Consider the following 21,695-nt stretch of genomic DNA (forward strand, 5'->3'; position numbering starts at 1 on the left):
ATCAGTGACCTGTCCTCGTCATTGTTTACCACTCCCTCAATTTTTCTGTCATCTGCAGACTTTATCAATGATGATTTTAAGTTTACTTCTAGGTCTTCAGTAAAAATGTTATGTGGTGTAGGGCCAAGAACTGACCCTTGTAGGCCCTCAAGAGAAACACTCCCATTTGATGAGGGATCTGGGGGTCACAGTGGGTCACAAGCTAAATATGAGTCAACAGTGGAAAGCCGTTGCAAAAAAAGCGAACATCATTCTGGGATGTATTAGCAGGAGTGTTGTAAGCAAGACATGAGAAGTAATTCTTCCGCTCTACTCTGTGCTCATTAGGCCTCAACTGGAGTATTCTATCCAGTTCTGGGCGCCACATTTCAGGAAGGATGTGGACAAATAGGAGAAAGACCAGAGAAGGGCAACAAAAATGATTAAAGGTCTAGAAACCATGACCTATGAGGGAAGATTGAAAAAAATGGGTTTGTTTAGTATGGAGAAGAGAAGACTGCGACGGGACATAACAGTTTTCAAGTACATAAAAGGTTGTTACAAGGAGGAGGAAGAAAAATTGCTCTGAGGATAGGACAAGAAGCAATGGGCTTAAATTGTAGCAAGGGCGGTTTAGGATGGAGATTAGGAAAAACTTCCTAACTGTCAGAGTGGTAAAGAGCTGGAATAAATTACCTAAGGAGGTGGTGGAATCTCCGTCATTGGGGATTTTTAAGAGCAGAATGGACAAACACCTGTCAGGGATGGTCTAGATCATTGGTCCCCAACGTGGTGCCCGTGGGCGCCATGGTGCCCACTGGGGCATTTATGTGCGGATGCCTACTGACAAGGGAGCGCTTCCGCCGGACAACCCGCCACCGAGGAGCGTGGCCACCGGACAACTAGCCGCCAAAGTGTCGCCCAGAAGCAGCAACGCCAAGAAGCGTCGCTGCTCAAATGCCACTGCTTCTCGGCGGCATTTGGGCGGCGATGCTTCTTGATGATGCCCCTACTCAACGGCATTTTGGCGGCCGGTTGTCCGGCGCCCGCCACACTCTTCTGGGAACATGAATATGTTATTGCAACAGCAAGGTTGGGGACCACTGGTCTAGAGAATACTTAGTCCTGCCTTGAGTGCAGGGGACTGGACTAGATGACCTCTCAAGGTCCCTTCCAGTTCTGTGATTCTATGATTTACAGTTGAGACCTATCAGTTAGCCAGTTCTTAATCTATTAAATGTGTGCCATGTTAATTTGATCTCTTTCTAGCAGGATGTATAAAAATCAATGATTTCTTTAAAAAAAAAAAAAAATCAAAAAAATCTGATTTTTTTTATTTAAATCATAGGTTTTTTCCTCAAAAAGCATTTTATAAAAAAATATATATCTAAAGATAGTTTTAATTAAGATATCTTTGAGCTATAATGTATCTCATCATGGAATGGGGATTATAAATTCTAATTCTATAGTATGAGACAATATATTCATGTAATATTTAAGAAAAGTTTTGTAAATGAGTCAATAGTTCATGGGTTAGGAACCCAATCTTATGGGCTTCCAGCGGCTTCTGTATAGATTATTTAGGTTTAATTTTTCTATCTACCCAATGGGACTCAGTGTTCAGACTAGAAGATAACATCAGAGATGCTTAGTTTTGCAGTTCTCAAACTGTGGATTTGTGTCCTGAGAGATAAAAATGCTTGTTAACAGGAAAAATGTTTTTAAATAAATAAATAATATATTGAGGTGAGAAATAACAGACGTCAACCCTATTGTCCCTCTGCAAATTTGTGTACACAGAGTCAATCCCTTACCTCTCTCTAAAAGTGCAAAGTTTCAAAAAGTTCAGTGAATAGAAGATTGTTGGGGGCGGAATATATCTGGACAAGGAATCATAGAATCATAGAATATCAGGGTTGAAAGGGACCTCAGGAGGTCATCTAGTCCAACCCCCTGCTCAAAGCAGGACCGATCCCCGACTAAATCATCCCAGTCAGGGCTTTGTCAAGCCTGACCTTAAAAACTTCTAGGGAAGGAGATTCCACCACCTCCCTAAGTAACACATTCCAGTGTTTCACCACCCTCATAGTGAAAAATATATATATAAAAAAATATATATTTTTCCTAATATCCAACCTAAATCTCCCCCACTGCAACTTGAGACCATTACTCCTTGTTCTGTCATCTGCTACCTCTGAGAACAGTCTAGAGCCATCCTCTTTGGAACCCCCTTTCAGGTAGTTGAAAGCAGCTATCAAATCCCCCCTCATTCTTCTCTTCTGAAGACTAAACATCCCCAGTTCCCTCAGCCTCTCCTTATAAGTCATGTGTTCCAGTCCCCTAATCATTTTTGTTGCCCTCCGCTGGACTCTTTCCAATTTTTCCACATCCTTCTTGTAGTGTGGGGCCCAAAACTGGATACAGTACTCCAGATGAGGCCTCACCAATGTCGAATAGAGGGGAACGATCACGTCCCTCGATCTGCTGGCAATGCCCCTACTTATACATCCCAAAATGCCATTGGCCTTCTTGGCAACAAGTGCACACTGTTGACTCATATCCAACTTCTCGTCCACTGTAACCCCTAGATCCTTTTCTGCAGAACTGCTGCCAAGCCATTCGGTCCCTAGTCTGTAGCGGTGCATTGGATATTTCCGTCCTAAGTGTAGGACTCTGCACTTGTCCTTGTTGAACCTCATCAGATTTCTTTTGGCCCAATCCTCCAATTTGTCTAGGTCCCTCTGTATCCTATCCCTACCCTCCAGCGTGTTTACCACTCCTCCCAGTTTAGTGTCATCTTCAAACTTGCTGAGGGTGCAATCCACACCATCCTCCAAATCATTTATGAAGATATTGAACAAAACCGGCCCCAGGACCGACCCTTGGGGCACTCCACATGATACCGGCTGCCAACTAGACATGGACGCATTGATCACTACCTGTTGAGTCCGACAATCTAGCCAGCTTTCTATAGTCCACCTTATAGTCCATTCATCGAGCCCATACTTCTTTAACTTGCTGACAAGAATACTGTGGGAGACCGTGTCAAAAGCTTTGCTAAAGTCAAGGAACAACATGTCCACTGCTTTCCCTTCATTCACAGAGCCAGTTATCTCGTCATAGAAGGCAATTAGATTAGTCAGGCATGACTTTCCCTTGTTGAATCCATGCTGACTGTTCCTGATCACTTTCCTCTCCTCTAAGTGCTTCAGAATTGATTCCTTGAGGACCTGCTCCATGATTTTTCAGGGACTGAGGTGAGGCTGACTAGCCTATAGTTCCCCGGATCCTCCTTCTTCCCTTTTTTAAAGATGGGCACTACATTAGCCTTTTTCCAGTCATCTGGGACCTCCCCCGATCGCCATAAGTTTTCACAGATAATGGCCACTGGCTCTGCAATCACATCCGCCAACTCCTTTAGCACTCTCGGATGCAGCGCATCCGGCCCCATGGACTTGTGCTCGTGCAGCTTTTCTAAATAGTCCCGAACCACTTCTTTCTCCACAGAGGGCTGGCCACCTCCTCCCCATGCTGTGCTGCCCAGTGCAGTAGTCTGGGAGCTGACCTTGTTCGTGAAGACAGAGGCAAAAAAAGCATCGAGTACATTAGCTTTTTCCACATCCTCTGTCACTAGGTTGCCTCCCTCATTCAGTAAGGGGCCCACACTTTCCTTGACTTTCTTCTTGTTGCTAACATACCTGAAGAAACCCTTCTTGTTACTCTTAACATCTCTTGCTAGCTGCAACTCCAGGTGTGATTTGGCCTTCCTGATTTCACTCCTGCAAACCTGAGCAATATTTTTATACTCATCCCTGGTCATTTGTCCAATCTTCCAATTCTTGTAAGCTTCTTTTTTGTATTTAAGAGCAGCAAGGATTTCACTGTTAAGCCAAGCTGGTCGCCTGCCATATTTACTATTCTTTCTACACATCGGGATGGTTTGTCCCTGTAACGTCAATAAGGATTCTTTAAAATACAGCCAGCTCTCCTGGACTCCTTTCCCCCTCATGTTATTCTCTCAGGGGATCTTGCCCATCAGTTCCCTGAGGGAGTCAAAGTCTGCTTTTCTGAAGTCCAGGGTCTGTATTCTGCTGCTCTCCTTTCTTCCTTGTGTTAGGATCCTGAACGCGACCATTTCATGGTCACTGCCTCCCAGGTTCCCATCCACTTTTGCTTCCCCTACTAATTCTTCCCGGTTTGTGAGCAGCAGGTCAAGAAGAGCTCTGCCCCTAGTTGGTTCCTCCAGCACTTGCACCAGGAAATTGTCCCCTACACTTTCCAAAAACTTCCTGGATTGCCTGTGCACCGCTATATTGCTTTCCCAGCAGATATCAGGGTGATTGAAGTCTCCCATGAGAACCAGGGCCTGCGATCTAGTAACTTCTGCGAGTTGCCGGAAGAAAGCCTCGTCCACCTCATCTCCCTGGTCTGGTGGTCTATAGTAGACTCCCACCACGACATCACCCTTGTTGCTCACACTTCTAAACTTAATCCAGAGACTCTCAGGTTTTTCTGCAGTTTCATACTTGAGCTCTGAGCAGTCGTACTGCTCCCTTACATACAGTGCAACTCCCCCACTTTTTCTGCCCTTCCTGTCCTTCCTGAACAGCTTATATCCATCCATGACAGTACTCCAGTCATGTGAATTATCCCACCAAGTCTCTGTTATTCCAATCACGTCATGATTTCTTGACTGTGCCAGGACTTCCAGTTCTCCCTGCTTGTTTCCCAGGCTTCATGCATTTGTATATAGGCACTTGAGGTAACCTGCTGATCACCCCTCTTTCTCAGTATGAGGCAGGAGCCCTCCCCTCTCACGCGCTCCTGCTCGTGCCTCCCCCCGGTATCCCACTTACCTCAGGGCTTTGGTCTCCTTCCCCTGGTGAACCTAGTTTAAAGCCCTCCTCACTAGGTTAGCCAGCCTGCTTGCGAGGATGCTCTTCCCTCTCTTCATTAGGTGGAGCCCGTCTCTGCCTAGCACTCCTTCTTGGAACACCATCCCATGGTCAAAGAATCCAAAGCCTTCTGTCTGACACCACCTGCGCAGCCATTCGTTGACTTCCATGATTCAATGGTCTCTACCCAGGCCTTTTCCTTCCACAGGGAGGATGGACGAGAACACCACTTGCACCTCAAACTCCTTTATCCTTCTTCCCAGAGCCATGTAGTCCACAGTGATCCACTCAAGGTCATTCTTGGCAGTATCATTGGTGCCCACGTGAAGAAGCAGGAAGGGGTATAAGGAGAAGAAGTCTGGAGATAAATGTGAGAAGGGAGGGACAGGCAGGAGAAACGAAAGTGAAACTGTTTGAGCAGCATATTCCAGAAGGCTTGAGGTCTTTCTGAGTGTAGCCTTCATTGATCTGAGATCTACCATACCATCCTCTCACTAGAAGGGAAAACCTCTAATGGCAGCAGGCCGTAAAAGAGACCCAGTTTGGGACTATTTTAATGAAGTTCCTCTACCTGTGAGTAAAACAGGCATGCGTGCAAAATGCAAACGGTGCAACAAAGAAATGCAAGGCCTGATAGCCCAAATGAAACAACTTCATGAGAAGTGTTCCTTCTCAGGAAAAAGCTGCGTTGAAGATGATGAAAGGAACATGTCTGAACATACAGGATCTTCAGGTTGGTAACAACCAACAAGAATGCACTTTTATGTAGAAATCCATGATTAAATCGAGTCTTCCTGACTAGTGATTTAAATCAAATCCACCCTGCTTTCTAGTTTTTTAATCAGAATGTCATGTGGTACCAAGTCAAATGCCCTTTCGTCAACACTATTACCTTTTTCATATTTTCCAAGAACCTATATTGATTGACATTAATTATGTTACCCTTCTTTAATTCTTTGTTAACTGCGTCCCGTATCAGCCACTGTCAGGGACTGGGAGATGAGCAGTCGGGTCTAGTGGTTAGAGCACGAGTTGCTGCCAGGAATAGGAATCCAGAGTCAGAGCCAGTATGAGATGCCAGAGCCAGGGGTCAGAGTTGAAGTCAGGAATTTGAGCCGAGGGTCAGAGCTGGGTTACCTGGAGTGAGGCAAGGCAGGAATAGGGCTGGGAGTGAGGTAGGAATGATCACAGCCTTAGCAAATGCTTTGAGCAGCAAGCAAGCTGCTGCTACTGCTGGGCTTAAGAGCAAGCTTGCTGGCTTCCTCAGCCAGTCAAGCAGGTTATTTAGTCAGACAGTCTGGCTCATGCAGCCCAGCTCTGTTCATTAGGCTGTCAGGAGACTCGGGAGGCATAGTTGCAGGGCCTTATTCCTGATATCCACTCCATTACCTTGCCCAAATTGATGACAGACTGACAGGCCTATAATTATCTGGGTCATCCTGTTTACCCTTTTTAAATATTGGCACATTAGCTTTCTTCCAGTCTTCTGGAACCTCCCTGGTGTTCAAAGACTTATTGAAAATCAACATGAATGGTCCAGTGAGCTCCTCGGCCAGCTCTTCTAAAACTTTTGAATTCAAGTTATCTGGACCTGCTGATTTAAAAGTGTCTAGCTTTAGTGGCTGCTGTTTAACATCCTCCTGAGATGCTAGTGGAATGGAAAGTATTTCACCATCATTATATGGTATGACTACATCATCTGTTTTCCCCTCAAATACATAATAGAAATATTTACTGAACACTTATTCCTTTTCTGCATTATTGATAATTCTACCATTTCCATCGAGTAATGAACCAATACCATTGTCAGGATTCTTTTTCTTCCTAAATATACTTCAGAAACTCCTTATTCTCTTTAACTCTGCTGGCCATAGATTTTTTCTTTTGTCCCTTTGCTTCATCAATTTTCTACAGTTACTAGTTTCTTATTTAAATTCATAATAGTCAACTTCCGCATTCTTCCATTTGTTATATATTATTTTTTAATTTTTATAGGTGCCTTTGCTTCTCCTCTGAAGCAGGTTGGTTTTTTAACCAATACAGCCTTCTCCCTTGATTGTGGTATTTTGGGCATGTAGTAAAGTGTTCTTAAACAATTCCCAATTATCATTCAGATTTTTCGTATTAAATTCTGCAAGCTGATTTGGCTCATAATTGTTTTCAGCCTTGTGAAAATGGCCTTTTTAAAGCACCAAGTGTATGTATGTTACTTCTCTGGACTTTATTCTGTTTGCATATTATAAATGTGATCAAACCATAATCACTTGTACCTAAGCTACCATTAGCTTTTAACTTTCAGATACCATTAATTTTAATTCTGTGATCAGTTCCTCTGTATGTGTCAAGGCAAGGTCTAATATAGAGTTCCCCCATGTTGGATGCAGCGCTTTCTGAGTTAGGAAATTGTCATCTACCATATTTAGAAATTTCAGTGAATGTTTTCGTACTGGTAGCATCAGACCTCCGACATATATCATTCAATTGAAGTCCCCCAGAATGTAAAGAATTAAATGAGGGTGATATAATTAACCCAATCAACATGGGCTTATGGAAAATAGATCCTGTCAACTTTGTCATTTTTTATGAGATTACAAGTTTGGTTGATAAAGATAAGTGTTGATGTAATATACTTTGTCTTCCGTAAAGCATTTCACTTGGTACTGCATGACATTTTGATTAAAAAAACTAAAACAGCATAAAATTAACATATGGCAAAAGTATAAGCAACTGAAAACAGGGTCTTATAATGGAAGTTTCAGGCAACCTTACTGATAGGAAGTGTTACCAGCCCTAACTGTAATTATACGTGTGTATTTCTTTTTCTGCAGGGGTGATAAGAAGGTGATCTGCAACAAGTTCATTCAGACGGTAAGTCCCAGCCTCCCTTTCAGCTCCCTTACACTGCAGCGTAAGGGCAAGGCCTACTATAGGTCTTTCCTCTGGCTCTCAGGCGTGATGAGCCAGATTGTCAAAGGTATTTAGCTGTCTAAGGATGCAGATAGGTGCCCAGAGGGACTTCCAAACCCATCTTAAGCACCTATCTGCATCTATAGATGCCTAATTACTTTTGAAAATCTAGTCCTGTGTGTTTAAGCTCCCAGCTCTGGGGGCTCTGCTCTCTTCCTTTGAGACTAAGCTATTGATTCATAAGGCCTGAAGAGACCATTGTGATCCTCGAGTCTGACCTCCTGGATAACACATGCCGAAGGACTCCTCTGATTTCATTCCTGTTTGAACTGGAGCATATTGTTGAGAAAAATATGCAATCTCAATTTTAAAATTGCCAGTGTTGGAGGATCCACCACAGCGCTTGATAAGTTGTTCCTATGGTTAGTTACTCTCCCTGTAAAAAATTGCCCGTTATTTCCAGTCTAAATTTGTCTAGCTTCAGTTTCCAGCTATTGGACCTTGTTATACCTTTGCCTGCTAGACTGCAGAGCCTTCTATTATTGGCCAAGCTTATGAGTCCCTATCCGCAACCCGATGGCATTTCTCTGTTTTGGATGTAACACGACAACTTCTGACTGGCATCTCTGATCAGTTCCAAAATTCCACGGAATGTTTTAGGCATCAGTGAACAGAACCCTGTTGCTTTTGGGGAAAATTGGAAAACCAGAAGGAAGAAATGGGGGACACATGGAGCCCCTGCTATCTGTTTAGCAGAGCCACATCTTCAAGCACCTCTGCAATTGTCTATAGATGAAAGAACTGATTGAATGGCATCCATTAGCATCTTCCAGCATGACAATACCTCTATTTCATTTCTCTCAATACAGTTTAATATGTTGGCACCCTGAAGGACTTATTTCCCAGGCAGAACGAGGAGAAATAATGTGGGAGAAGGGGAGCACACAGAACCTGTGGCTTGGTGTGGGAGAATGGGGACCCTGGTAAAGGGAATGGGGTTGCACGCAGAGTCCGTGGGTTAAAGGGAGGTCCCTGGTAAGAAGGGAAGGGGGAATAAGGTTACACACAGCATCCCTGGCAGGGGGGACAAATGGGGGACCCTGGTATTAAAGGGAAGGGGGCACACAGAGGCCCGAGTATGAAGGAGGGGATGAGGGCTTGCAGCAAGTCCTTGAAATAGAATGGGATGGGAGGGCATCTGAAATGAGCTCGGCCTAAAGAAGCAATGAAGTGCATGAACCACTAGTCAAATTTGTGTTCCCTATGTAGGTACTTGCAACTGTGATCAAGTCACTCCTTAATCTTCTCTTTGTTAAGATAAATAGATTGAGCTTCTTGAGTCTATCACTGTAAGGCATATTTTCCATTCCTTTAATCATTCTCATGGCCCTTCTCTGAGCCCTCTCCAATTTTTCCACATCGTTCTTGAACTGTGGGCACCAGAACTGGACACAGTATTCCAGCAGCGGTCACACCAGTGCCAAATACAGAGATAATAGAACCTCCCTACTCCTACTTGAGATTCCCCAGCTTATACAGCCAAAGATTGCATTAGCCCTTTTGGCCACAGCATTGTACTGGGAGCTCCTAGAGTTCTAGGACCAGAAGGGAACATGCGATCATGTAGTTGGACATCCTGTGTATCACAGGCCATGAAACACCACCCACACACCAAACCCAAACAGAAACAGAATTGGATCAAAGTATTACGGTTAAGCCAACCTCACTTTTGTTGTAGATTCTTCCATTGACCTAGGTACCACTGCTCAGGGAGGTAGATTTTAAACTGATAAGAACAGATTTAAAATTTTTATTAAAGCTAATGTTTAAATTATATAATTGTTTTTTATAATTATTATATAATAGCCACAGGTTAAGGGAAGAGTGGCTGTACATCTGCGTGTAGTGCTGAGATTATCCAAAAGTACACAATCTGGTGTAAACATCATAAAATACATCTACATCAACAGAAAACACCTTCCATTCATGTGGACCTAGCCGCAGCTCTGCAATTGTTGAACTTCTAGCGTAGACAGCCTGAGTATGGTGTTCTTTGTTCCTAACTGTAAAGTGGTATGTTTGGCTGTATTAAAATGCACATCATTTGCTTGTGCCCATCTTACCAAGCAATCTAGATTGCTCTGTGTCACTGACCTGTCCTCTTCATTATTTTACTACTCCCCCAATCTTTGTGTCATCTGCAAACTTTATCACTAATGATTTTGTTTTCTTCCAGGTCACTGATAAAAATGTTAAATAGTGTAGGGCCAACAACCGATCCCTGTGGGACTGTGACGGGTTCGGTCACAGAGACCACCTTGGGACTGTCACATGATGTGCTGAAACTACCTCTGAGCCCGTTTTCTTTGCCAGCTTGGGACTCCAGAACCCCTAGAGGAGGATCTATAAATGGAGATTCCCTATGTCCTAATAAAGAGTAGAGGATGGAAAATGATAAAATACAGGGAGGATCTGATGAAAAAAAGTCCCATTCAATTACGTCATGCAATAGGGGACAGCCAAAAAATGACAAGTTTTTAAAATGCTTATATACCAATGCTAGAAGTTTAAATAATAAGATGGGTGAAGTAGAGTGCCTAGTATTCAATGTGGATATTGATATAATAGGCATCACAGAAACCTGGTGGAATGAGGATAATCAATGGGACACTGTAATACCAGGGTACAAAATGTAATGGAAGGACAGAACAGGTCGTGCTGGTGGGGGAGTGGCACTATATGTGAAAAGAAAAGGAGTACTTGTGGCACCTTAGAGACTAACCAATTTATTTGAGCATAAGCTTTCGTGATGAAGTGAGCTGTAGCTCACGAAAGCTTATGCTCAAATAAATTGGTTAGTCTCTAAGGTGCCACAAGTACTCCTTTTCTTTTTGCGAATACAGACTAACACGGCTGTTACTCTGAAACCTGTCACTATATGTGAAAGAAAGCGTAGAATCAAATGAAGTAAAAATCTTAAATGAACTAAATTGTACTACAGAATCTCTATGGATAGTAACTCCATGCTTGAAAAATAAGAATATAGCAGTAGAGCTATATTACAGACCACCTGACCAGGATGGTGTTGGTGACTCTGAAATGCTCAGGGAGATTAGAGAGGCCATAAAAATAAAAAACTCAATAATAATAATGGGGAATTTCAGCTGTCCCCATATTGACTGGGTCCATGTCACCTCAGGAAGGGATGCTGAGATAAAGTTTCTTGACACCTTAAATGACCGCTTCTTGGAGCAGCTAGTCCTGGAACCCACAAGAAGAGGACTAAATCAAGAATTGCCTCTAAGTGGAGCACAAGGATCGGGTCCAAGAGGTGAATATAGCTGGACTGCTTGGTAATCGTGACCATAATATAATAAAATTTAACATCCCTGTGGCGGGGAAAACTCCACAGCGGCCCAACACTGTAGCATTTAATTTCAGAAAGGGGAACTACACAAAAATGAGGAGGTTAGTGACACAGAAATTAAAAGGTACAGCACCAAAAATAAAATCCCTGCAAGCTGCTTGGAAACTTTCTAAAGACGTCATAAGAGGGACTCAACTTAAATGTACACCCCGATTTAAAAAACATAGTAAGAGAACCAAAAAAGAGCCACTGTGGTTAAACAACAAAGTAAAAAAAGCAATGACAGGCAAAAAGGCATCCTTTAAAAAGTGGAAGATAAATCGTAATGAGGAAAACAGAAAGGAGCGTAAACTCCGGCAAATGAAGTGTAAAAATATAATTAGAAAGACCAAAAAAGAATGTGGAGACCAGCTGGCCAACGACTCCAAAAGTAATAGCAACATGTTTTTAAATACACGAGAAGCAGGAAGCCTGGTAAGCCACCTGTGGGGCCACTGGACGATCGAGAGGCTAAAGCAGCACTCAAAGACGATAAGGCCATTACGGAGAAACTACAGGAATTCTTTGCACCGGTCTTCACTGTTGAGGATGTGAGGGAGATTCCCAAACCTGAGCCATTCTTTTTGAGTGACAGATCTGAGGAACTGTCCCAAACTGTCCCTCATTAGAGGAGGTTTTGGAACAAATTGATAAACTAAACAGTAATAAGTCTTCAGGACCTGATGGGATTCACCCAAGAATTCTGAAGGAACTCAAATGTGAAATTGCAGGGCTACTAATTGTCATCTGTAACCTATCATTTAAATCAGCTTCTGTACCAAATGACTGGAGGATAGCTAATGTGACGCCAATTTTTAAAAAGGGCTCCAGAGGTGACCCTGGCAACTACAGGCCAGTAAGCCTCACTTCAGTACTGGGCAAATTGGTTGAAACTATCGTAAAGAACAGAATTGTCAGACGCATAGATGAACATAATTTGTTGGGAAATAGTCAACATGTTTTTTGTAAAGGGAAGTCATGCCTCACCAATCTACTAGAATTCTTTGAGGGGGTCAACAAGCATGCGGACAAAGGAGATCCAGTGTATATAGTATATTTAGATTTTCAGAAAGCCTTTGACAAGGTGCCTCACCAAAGGCTCTTAAGCAAAATAATCAGTCATGGGATAAGAGGGAAGGTCCTCTCATGGATTGGTAACTGGTTAAAAGATAGGAAACAAAGGGTAGGAATAAATGGTCAGTTTTCAGAATGGAGAGAGGTAAATAGTGGTGCCCCCAGGGATCTGTACTGGGCCCAGTCCTATTTAATATATTCGTAAACTATCTGGAAAAAGGGGTAAACAGTGAGGTGGCAAAATTTGAAGATGATACAAAACTACTGAAGATAGTTAAGTCCCAGGCAGACTGTGAAGAGCTACAAAAGGATCTCACAAAACTGGGTGACTGGGCAGCAAAATGGCAGATGAAATTTCATGTTGATAAATGCAAAGTAATGCACACTGGAAAACATAATCCTAACTATACATATACAGTGATGGGGTCTAAATTAGCTGTTACCACTCAAGAAAGCGATCTTGGAGTCATTGTGGATAGTTCTCTGAAATCATCCGCTCAGTGTGCAGCGGCAGTCAAAAAAGCGAACAGAATGTTGGGAATCATCAAGAAAGGGATAGATAAGACAGAAAATATCATGTTGCCGCTATATAAATCTATGGTATGCCCATACCTTGAATACTGCATGCAGATGTGGTCGCCCCATCTCAAAAAAGATATATTGGAAAAGGTTCAGAAAAGAGCAACAAAAACGATTAGGGGTCTAGAATGGCTTCTGTATGAGGAGACATTAATAAGACTGGGACTTTTCAGCTTGGAAAAGCGGTGACTAAGGGGGGATATGATAGAGGTCTATAAAATCATGAGTGGTATAGAGAAAGTAAATAAGGAAGTATTATTTACTCCTCCTTATAATACAAGAACAAGGGGCCACCAAATGAAATAAATAGGTAGCAGGTTTAAAACAACGCGCTGTCAACCTCTGGAATGCCTTGCCAGAGGGAGTTATGAAGGCCAGTACTATAATGGGGTTCAAAAGGGAGTTAGCTAGATTCATGGAAGATAGGTCCATCAGTGGCTATTAGTCAGGATGGGCAGGAATAGTGGCGCTAGCCTCTGTTTGCTAGAAGCTGGGAATGAGCGACAGGGGATGGATCACTTGATGATTACCTGTTCTGTTCATTCCCTCTGGGGCACCTGGCACTGGCCACTGTCGGAAGACAGGGTACTGGGCTAGATGGACCTTTGGTCTGAACCAGTAGGGCCGTTCTTATGTATTGGTTACCCAGAAGCCAAAACACAGTGCCCTTAACGCAGCCCAGCCTTTGGGCTCACTCCCAGATAGCCAAGTCAAATAAGAAAGTTCTACCAATCCCAAAGGATTGGATACATTACCTCCCAAATTAATGAATATTCCAGATCTTACCCAAATGTACATTTACAGCCAATTCTTATTAACTAAACTAAAATGTATTTAAAAAGAAAAGAGAGAATTAGTTAAAATATCAGTATACATATAGACATGAGTACAGTTCTGAGACCAGATTCATAGTAGAGATGGTGAGCTCTGTAGATGCAAAGAGTTTTTTTAGAATTAGTCCATGGGTTATAGTCCTATGTTCATATCCAGCATGATCCAGACGGGACTGGAGATCTCAGTCTTATGACTCAACTTTCCCTGCATAAAGCATCAAGCAGATCTGAGATGAAAGGATCAGGTCCCCAAAGTTTTTATATAGTTTTCCGGCAGCCTCTTGACCATACAGTCCTGAGTGAACAACAGGCTTTTGAACTAACTTTCTATTTCCTAAGCATCACTGGTAGTTACCTTATGTTAATCCATGTAGTTAATTATTCATTGAGCAGTTCATATACAGTTTACCACAAACTTTAAAGAGACATATAGACAATGACATTATTTCACCCAAGATTTATCTAAATGTTAATGTTCCCTTTTGATCTCTGAATCAATAGCTATAGTAATAGACAGGACCTCTCTGTTTACATCTAACAAGATATTCATGGGAAAGCTACTCCCAGCTCCTCAGGCACGCACCCCCTTTGGAGTATAAACCCAAAATTACTCCATCTTGCACTGCACAGGGAACTACAGCATAAGCTCATAAAATTCGCCCCCCTCCCTCAACGTGGAGAGGAATATGCAATAGCCTTTTGCCCCTGAGTTATGATTCCCACACACTGGTTTAGATAAAACAAAAACAAGTTTATTAACTACAAAAGGTAGATTTTTAAGTGATAGTAAACAGATGAAACCAGGTTACCTAGCAAATAAACAAAAAACGCAAACTAAACTTAATATACTAAATAGATTGGATATGAATAGCAGATTCTCACCCTAAGAGATGATACAAGCAGGCTGCAGATTCTTAAGGGGCAAACTGCACTTTCTTACAGCTTGGAATCCCCAGGTGTTCCATTGACAGGCTAAAAATCCCTTTAGCCTGGGTCCAGCACTTCTCCCAGTTCAGTCTTTTTTCCTTAGGTGTTTCCAGGAGTCTTCTTGGGTGGGGAGTGAAGAACACCAGATGATGTCAAAGCCCTGGCTGGGATGATTTGATTGGGGATTGGTCCTGCTTTGAGCAGGGGGTTGGACTAGATGACCTCCTGAGGTCCCCTCCAACCGTGATATTCTATGATTCTATGTCACTCCCTGCCTTATATAGTTTTTGCATATGGCGGGAATCCTTTGTTACAAAGCTTGGTTCTGAGACTGGTCTGTGGAAAAACACTGACATCCCGAGGTGGAGTTCAGAGACATGTGGTCTCATCACATGTCCTTGTCGAGTCATAGCAGCCATTACTCACAGGCTGTTTGGAGCATTCACAGGAAGGCTCACTGGGTGGGAGGTAAGCTTCTCTTAAGGCCTGTTGTTCTTCCCTAATGGCCTTTGCCCACCCTCTATCTAGAATGAAAGCATCTTGTCTGGTGGGCATCACCCAGGTGTAACTACATTTGAAGTACAGATACATAATCAATATTCATAACTTCAGATACAAAAGTTATATGTGCATACAAATATAATCATATTCAGCAAAACATAACCTTTTCAGTGACATCTCACATGACTTATCTTGCATAAAATACATCACAATTATGTCATAATCCTATCCTAGTAATATCACTGTGAAGAATATTCGATGCAGTGTCACAGCCCTTGTCAAGGCTGATTCCCCACTCTGGCACTTCGAGTGCAGAAGGTGGGGGCCCGCAAGGATTTTAAAAGTTAATACTGGCCACTCCAGGCTTGTATTAAACTCCCAAGGTTACAGCTTCTCTCTGACCTTGGATTTGTAGATGCTGCCGTCACCCAAGTGCAAAAAACCTCTTTGAAACCAGAAAGGTGCACTTGGGAATTCCTTCCTGTGGGGTACCCTCAAGCCCTTTCATTCCCCCCAGGGAAGAGCTGAGAAAGAAAAACAAAGAAAATCAGTTGTTGCCACCAGCTAATTAAACAACACGTGCACAAACCTCTTAGGACACCAAAAATCCAATCCTGTTCTTAAAAAAGGTAAATTTTATTAAAAACAAAAAGAAAGAAAATGCATCTGGAACTTAGGGTTTTGCTAGATTTCAAAAAACCAACTTACAAAAATTAAACATCAAGAATAACCTTGAGGTTCAGCTTAAAGGTTACAAGCAAAACAAAAAGCATTTGGGGTTAGCACAGAGGAGTACACAAAACAATAACAAATAAACCTAATCGCTTCTTCCTAGACATTCCCTAATTTACTTACATATCTGGGGTTTCAGATAAGCAGTCTCTAGTTGTGATCTGATGGTCTTTCATATCTAGCTTTTAGCTTCTTACAGCATAACTGCTCCCTGTTCCCCTCTTTCCCAGAGAACAACAACAACACACAGACAAAGGGAAGTTTTTTCCCAATTTTAAAAAGTTCTAGCCCTCCCATTGGCTCTATTGGTCAGGTGCCCACTCCCTTCCTTTTACCTGTGGGCTTGTTAACCCTTTACAGGTAAAGCAAGCAGAGAGCAACCACCATAGCCAACTGGCTGTCCACAGAATGGAGCTATCCCCTGTTTAGATACGTTTCTAACATGTTTCTAAAGGTTGAATGTGGGTCAATTAGCCTGCAAGCTGCTTATCCCTTTCTGGCCATGTGTCAGAATGGGTCTATCAGTCCTTTGTTCAAGCTTTGGTTTGTAGAGAAGTTCCTCCAGTGGTGAGAAGCAGGATTGAAGATAAAATGGAGAAGATGCAGCTGCCTTTTATATCATTTGTCAAGTGGCTTTTACTTCCTTTGTCCCAAACATAAGCTCACAGCACATGGGCATGGAAAAGTTCTTGGAGTCCCCAGTCATATCCCTACATATCCTGCTGACTCATAACTAAGGCTACCATTTAATCATGGGTAAAAGTCATGGACAGGTCATGGGCAAGAAACAAAAAATCACAGCCTATGACCTGTCCATGACTTATACCATAAATATCTTGATTGAATCTTGGAGAGGAGCCCATGGGGCCTGCGGCACCAGCTGTGGGGTTATGGGGAAGCCCTGGGGGGAGCCCGCTGCTGTTCTGACCGCTGCTGGGGGGAAGCCCTGAGGGGGCGGGGGGCTGCGGCCGGGAAAAAGCCCCGTGGGGCCTGCTGTTGCTTCAGCTGCCGCTGGGGGGAAGCTCTGGAGGGCCAGCCACTGCTCTGGCCACCCTTGGGCCGCTGCCGGGAGCCACCGAGCTGTGGCTGCTCCCTGGGCCAGCCCCATCGGCAGCTGCTCGGGCAGTCCCTGGGGCCAGCCACTCAGGTGGCCCTGCAGTCAGCCACACCGGCTGCTGCAGAAGTCATGGAGGTAGCAGGAAGTCATAGAATCCGTGAGTTCACTGACCTTCGTGATGGACATGGAGCCCTACTCAGCCCGTGCCTTCTCTCAGTGGATTCATTGTACAGCTGATTGCCCTTGATGGGCCATTAAGCAGGCTAGATAATGCTGATACCAATCTGTCTGGGGGTGTCACCCAGATACACAGCACAAGTTTAAGGTATCAATATATCACACCTATTTATAACTCGTACAAAGATGATACATACATATAAACAAGAGTATCGTATTTGGCAATTATAACTTTTCCACTGATACCTTATATGGCATATCTTGTATGACTCATTGCAATTTTGTAATATTGGTATCCATAATATTATAAATGGTCACCCATATTCTATACAGTGTCACAAATGGGCCCAATCCAGGCTCCTCCGTGGAGATTCTCATCTCAGTCTCACTCAGGATTCTGGGTGCTGTCCCGTTAATATCTGCTCCAGGCTCCATGTGCCGATAGCTCTGTGTCTAATTGGAGTGGCATCGCTGCCTGTGGGCCAGGAAGCCTTCTAGCTTGGCTGAGAGCTCTAACCTCTTTGTGCCTTTCCCTGACAGAGCGCAGTGACCTGTTTGCTGTGGCCAGCAGAGAACATCATTGTCTTTGGACTCGCTGAGGGGAAGGTAGAGAAGCCTAATGCTGTCACTGAGTTATGGGCCCTGGGTACTGCTCAGTGAAGGGATTATACTGGTTACTTGCTCTCCTGCACCAATTCCCTGTGAGTCTCTCACGAGACTGTGCAGCGTGGCGTGAGAGTGAGTTATTCATCCACTCCAGCTTCCATTCCTCCCACCAGAGACCATGGAGCTCCTTGTGATTTCTTACCTTGCTGCTTGGCCTAAAAGTGCCAGCCCAGCACAGATGAGAGCCTCTCCCTTGTTCTGTTTAAAAGCCACCTTGTGCTGCACCATGAGTGAATCCCTGTTTCTGACATGAGGACAGAGACTACACTGACCAGTGTCCTCCTCTTCCTCAGGTTCGTTTAGCAAATACAAAGAGCAACAAGTCCTCCACCATTTACGGGACAGATTCTTTTGTCGTCTCCTTAACCTCCAAGTGAGTATGGTGCTGCCGCAGGCTCCCACTGCCCCCGCTCGGTCTCCTGACCCAGCTGCTGGCTCTGAAGATGCCTCCTTAGTGCTCATGGGGCAGCTTCATAGGCTCCGCTGTAAAGATAAATAAGCCCAGAGCCCCCCTCCCTTGGGGTTCCCGGCTTCTGTGTGTTTTACCATAATACTATAACATTGCATTATCAGGACATGCCACCCGGTCCCTATACCCTTCCCTTCCCTTCCCACCTTCCCCTCCCCATGTCTGTCTGTCTGCTTTGTCTTTACAGAGACTTTGAGCTCTCTGGGGCAGGATCCAGACCTTAGTATGTGTGTGCCATCGGGCAGATTGTAGGCACTATCAAAAAATAACTAAGGAAAAACGGTGGGCTACCATTGGCTCCTGCAACCCCATGAGAATCAAATCAGCTGGGAATGGGAGGGAAAAGTGGGACAATGAGTGCTGCTGTGCTATGCCGACTTGTCCTGGTGTCTCTTGACAGCGTGTCGGGGAAGGGGATCCTGTCTGGCCATGCAGATGGAACCATTGTGCGCTACTTCTTTGATGACGAAGGCTCAGGTGAATCACAGGTACTGAATGGCTCTTTGGAAAAGACTCCTTCTTGCACACATCCTTCCTCCGCAGTCACACCAGGCCTGGAGAGTAACTGGGACCTGTGGAAGGGAGGGCAGGTCAGAGGAAGGGCAGCAGGCTGCTCTCATCACTGCGTGGCTAATGGAGCACTGATTAAACCATGGAAGGGTGTCTAGATCTGGTTTTGTATCAATTTCAGAATTTGTGTGGGAAGGGGAATTACCCCAGTGCCTGTGAGACCCAAGGCTATCCACATCTCCATGGGGCTCTGGGAGCACCCTGGTGCCCAGGAGAGCAGCACTCAAGTTGTGAGAGCTGTGGGGTATGTGTATTGCCTTCTTTCCACTGCCCCCTGTTGTGTTCTTCATAGTTACACCAACAGATTTTAACAGGAGATTTCCATTTGTAATGATCACCTTGGGCTTCCTCCTGAGAAGGCTTGAGACCAAACAGTCCTAAGCCAAGCTTTTCAAGCTCTCCATAGTGGTTAGGAAGGAGGAAGAGTACTTATTATTCCAGCTGTCACCCAAAGCAGCATTTTAATTGCAGTAACAGGAAAAGTAAGTGGCTGATCCTCCTTCACAACGTGCCACAGGAGCAAAGTCGTCTTGTGTCCTCATCCCAAATTCTTGCTGGATGTGGTGTCTGAGTGCCACCTAGCCAGACCAGTCATCGTCCAATGGTCTTCCCAAAACCTCATTCTGATCACAGAAAGCTGGACCCCATGGCCTTGGCCAGGGGAAAGGGAATGCCATTTCCACTCAGCCCTTCCCTCTCTGGCTGGATTAGGTTGTGCATATATGTTACCCAGGGTGACAGAACCTGATGGTCTTAGAGATCACTTTGCCAGGGCAAAGGTGTACCGAGTCCATGGCCTGTTTATAACATTTCATTGTTTCCTGTTGGTCTGTCTATATCTAGGTATTGTCTCTTGGCTTACATTAGATTGTCAGCTCTTGGGTCTGGGACTGTCTTTTTGTTCTGTTTGTACAACACCTAGCACAGTGGCGTCCTGGTCCATGACAAGGTCTCCTAGGTGCTATAGTAATACTACTGCTAATAATTATAACAGTCCTGCCTCTGTAATGTTTCTGTTACAGAAATCTGCAGGGCTGCTACCAGGAGTTTTTTCACACGTACTCCGTGCTGCTGTAGCATGACATCTAGATCTGATATTTGCTCTGGGGGGCAGATCTGCAATCTGTTTGACTAGGACTTGCTGGCTTCCCACAAGTGGGAATATGCAGAGGTGACCTTAGAGAACTGTTTGGTTCCCCATGCATTGCCGCTGCATATTCTACTCCTGGTGGAATTCTGCACCAAAAAATTAAAAATTCTGTGCACAATATTTTAAAATTCTGCATATTTTATTTGTCAAAGTAACACAATATAATTACACCAGTTTCAATTATTTTTGATCATTTATTTCAAAATACCCGTCAGCAAGTATGTCTGTAACAATACAGACAACAAAAAAGATTCAGGAAATGTTTTTTGACAAATAGATTCCTTACTAGGCATATTAATACAGAATTCTGAGTAATTCATGTAAACTGCAATACAGAACTGTATTTCCCACACCCCTCAGAAGCAATGCAAAGGCTGGGGGAGTCAGGGGTAGCTGAGGGACAGGGAAGTAAATTGCTGGGAAGGAGCTCGGGTGTGAACTTGGAGGGTTGTTGGGTATGGGTGGGAAAAGTATGGAACAGGGATTGTTAGGGAGCTTCCCCCATGCAGACCCTGGCTGACCCCTAGCCTCTCCCATTCAGTCAGGCACATCTTCCCCCATCTCCATGTGTCTCTGTGCCCCCACCCAACCACGCCCCTGTCCCTGTGTAGTTCTGCCCCTCCCTCCCCCTTGTGACCCTGTGCCACTTTTCCACTCCCATTCAGCCCCTGTCCCAGTCTGTCTTCCCCCACTAGCCCTTACGAGCCCCTGTCTGACCCCTCCAGCACCCCACGCTTTCTGTCTCCCCATAGCCTCTATCTTCTGACCAGGTCTAACAAGCTCTGCAAAGAAGGCAGCTCTCTCTCTTCCCTTGCTGGCCTTGAGCTGCAGCTTTGTTTTATCACCACAGCGCCCTCTGGTGGGCAAAAGGCAGCACTGCAGAAGTTATTTTCTGCTGGGAGCTGCTGCTGTTCTTGTGCCACAGCGCCCTCTTGTGGGCAAAAGGCAGAATCGCAGCAACTCGTCAGCGGAAGCTTTTTTCTGCGCAAAAAATTAGAAATCTGCAGGGCTCATTAATTATGCAAGCACGCAATATCACAAAATTCCCCCAAGAGTAATATTCATGCTACTCCCCTCCCGCTGCCTTCCCCTCTTCTTTGGAGGGCTGCTCTCATGAAGCACTTGGCTTTAGCAAGAGGAATTGAGGCAGCTGATCCTCTTACAGCCTCAGTTTCGAATATCTGTTGCCACATGAGATTGGTTGTGCAGCCCCAACAGGCACTGCTTCCCAGGAGGTGCATCCCATGAGTGTATCTGTGCAGGGGCAACACTGTATGCAAGAACTAGGGGACGCTGAATGAAAGTGAAAGGTGGGAATTCAGAATGGATAAAGGAAAATACTTTTTCACACAACATGTAATTAGATTGTGGAACTCACAGGAAGTTTTTTGAGACCAAGAACTTAACAAGATTCAAAAAGGGGGTGGATGTTTATATGGCTAGTGAGACTATGCAGAGCTGTCATAATGAATGCTAACCAAATTCTGGCAGGTATGTTAAACCTCTTTCAGGGCTTAAGGCTCTAACTACGTGGGTATGTCTGCAGTGCAGCCCGGAGTGTAATTTTTGGCTCAGGTAGACATACCCTTGCTCACTTTGACCGAACTAGTGTGCTAAAAATAGCAGTGTAGCCATGGCTACATGTGTGGAGGCAAAAGCTAGCTGCATGAGTACCGTTCTGCCCAAACCCCTAGGTACATACTTGAGTGTCTAGCCCATGCCACTGCCCGTGTAGTCATGGCTACTGTCATAAATATAAAGGGAAGGGTACCA

General features: G+C 44.3%; 1 protein-coding gene across 1 annotated transcript in view; it reads left to right on the forward strand.

Annotated features, from left to right (window-relative positions):
• IFT172 (intraflagellar transport 172) overlaps nt 1–21,695 on the forward strand; it is a 134,650-nt gene that overhangs the window by 5,814 nt on the left and 107,141 nt on the right. Inside the window, 4 exon segments of the mRNA XM_037893588.2 lie at nt 7,703–7,742; nt 17,608–17,673; nt 18,027–18,106; nt 18,603–18,690. Coding sequence (XP_037749516.1) covers nt 7,703–7,742; nt 17,608–17,673; nt 18,027–18,106; nt 18,603–18,690 — 274 coding nt within the window.

Source organism: Chelonia mydas, chromosome 3 (assembly GCF_015237465.2).
Source record: "Chelonia mydas isolate rCheMyd1 chromosome 3, rCheMyd1.pri.v2, whole genome shotgun sequence".
In the NCBI taxonomy this organism is placed as follows: domain Eukaryota; kingdom Metazoa; phylum Chordata; order Testudines; family Cheloniidae; genus Chelonia; species Chelonia mydas.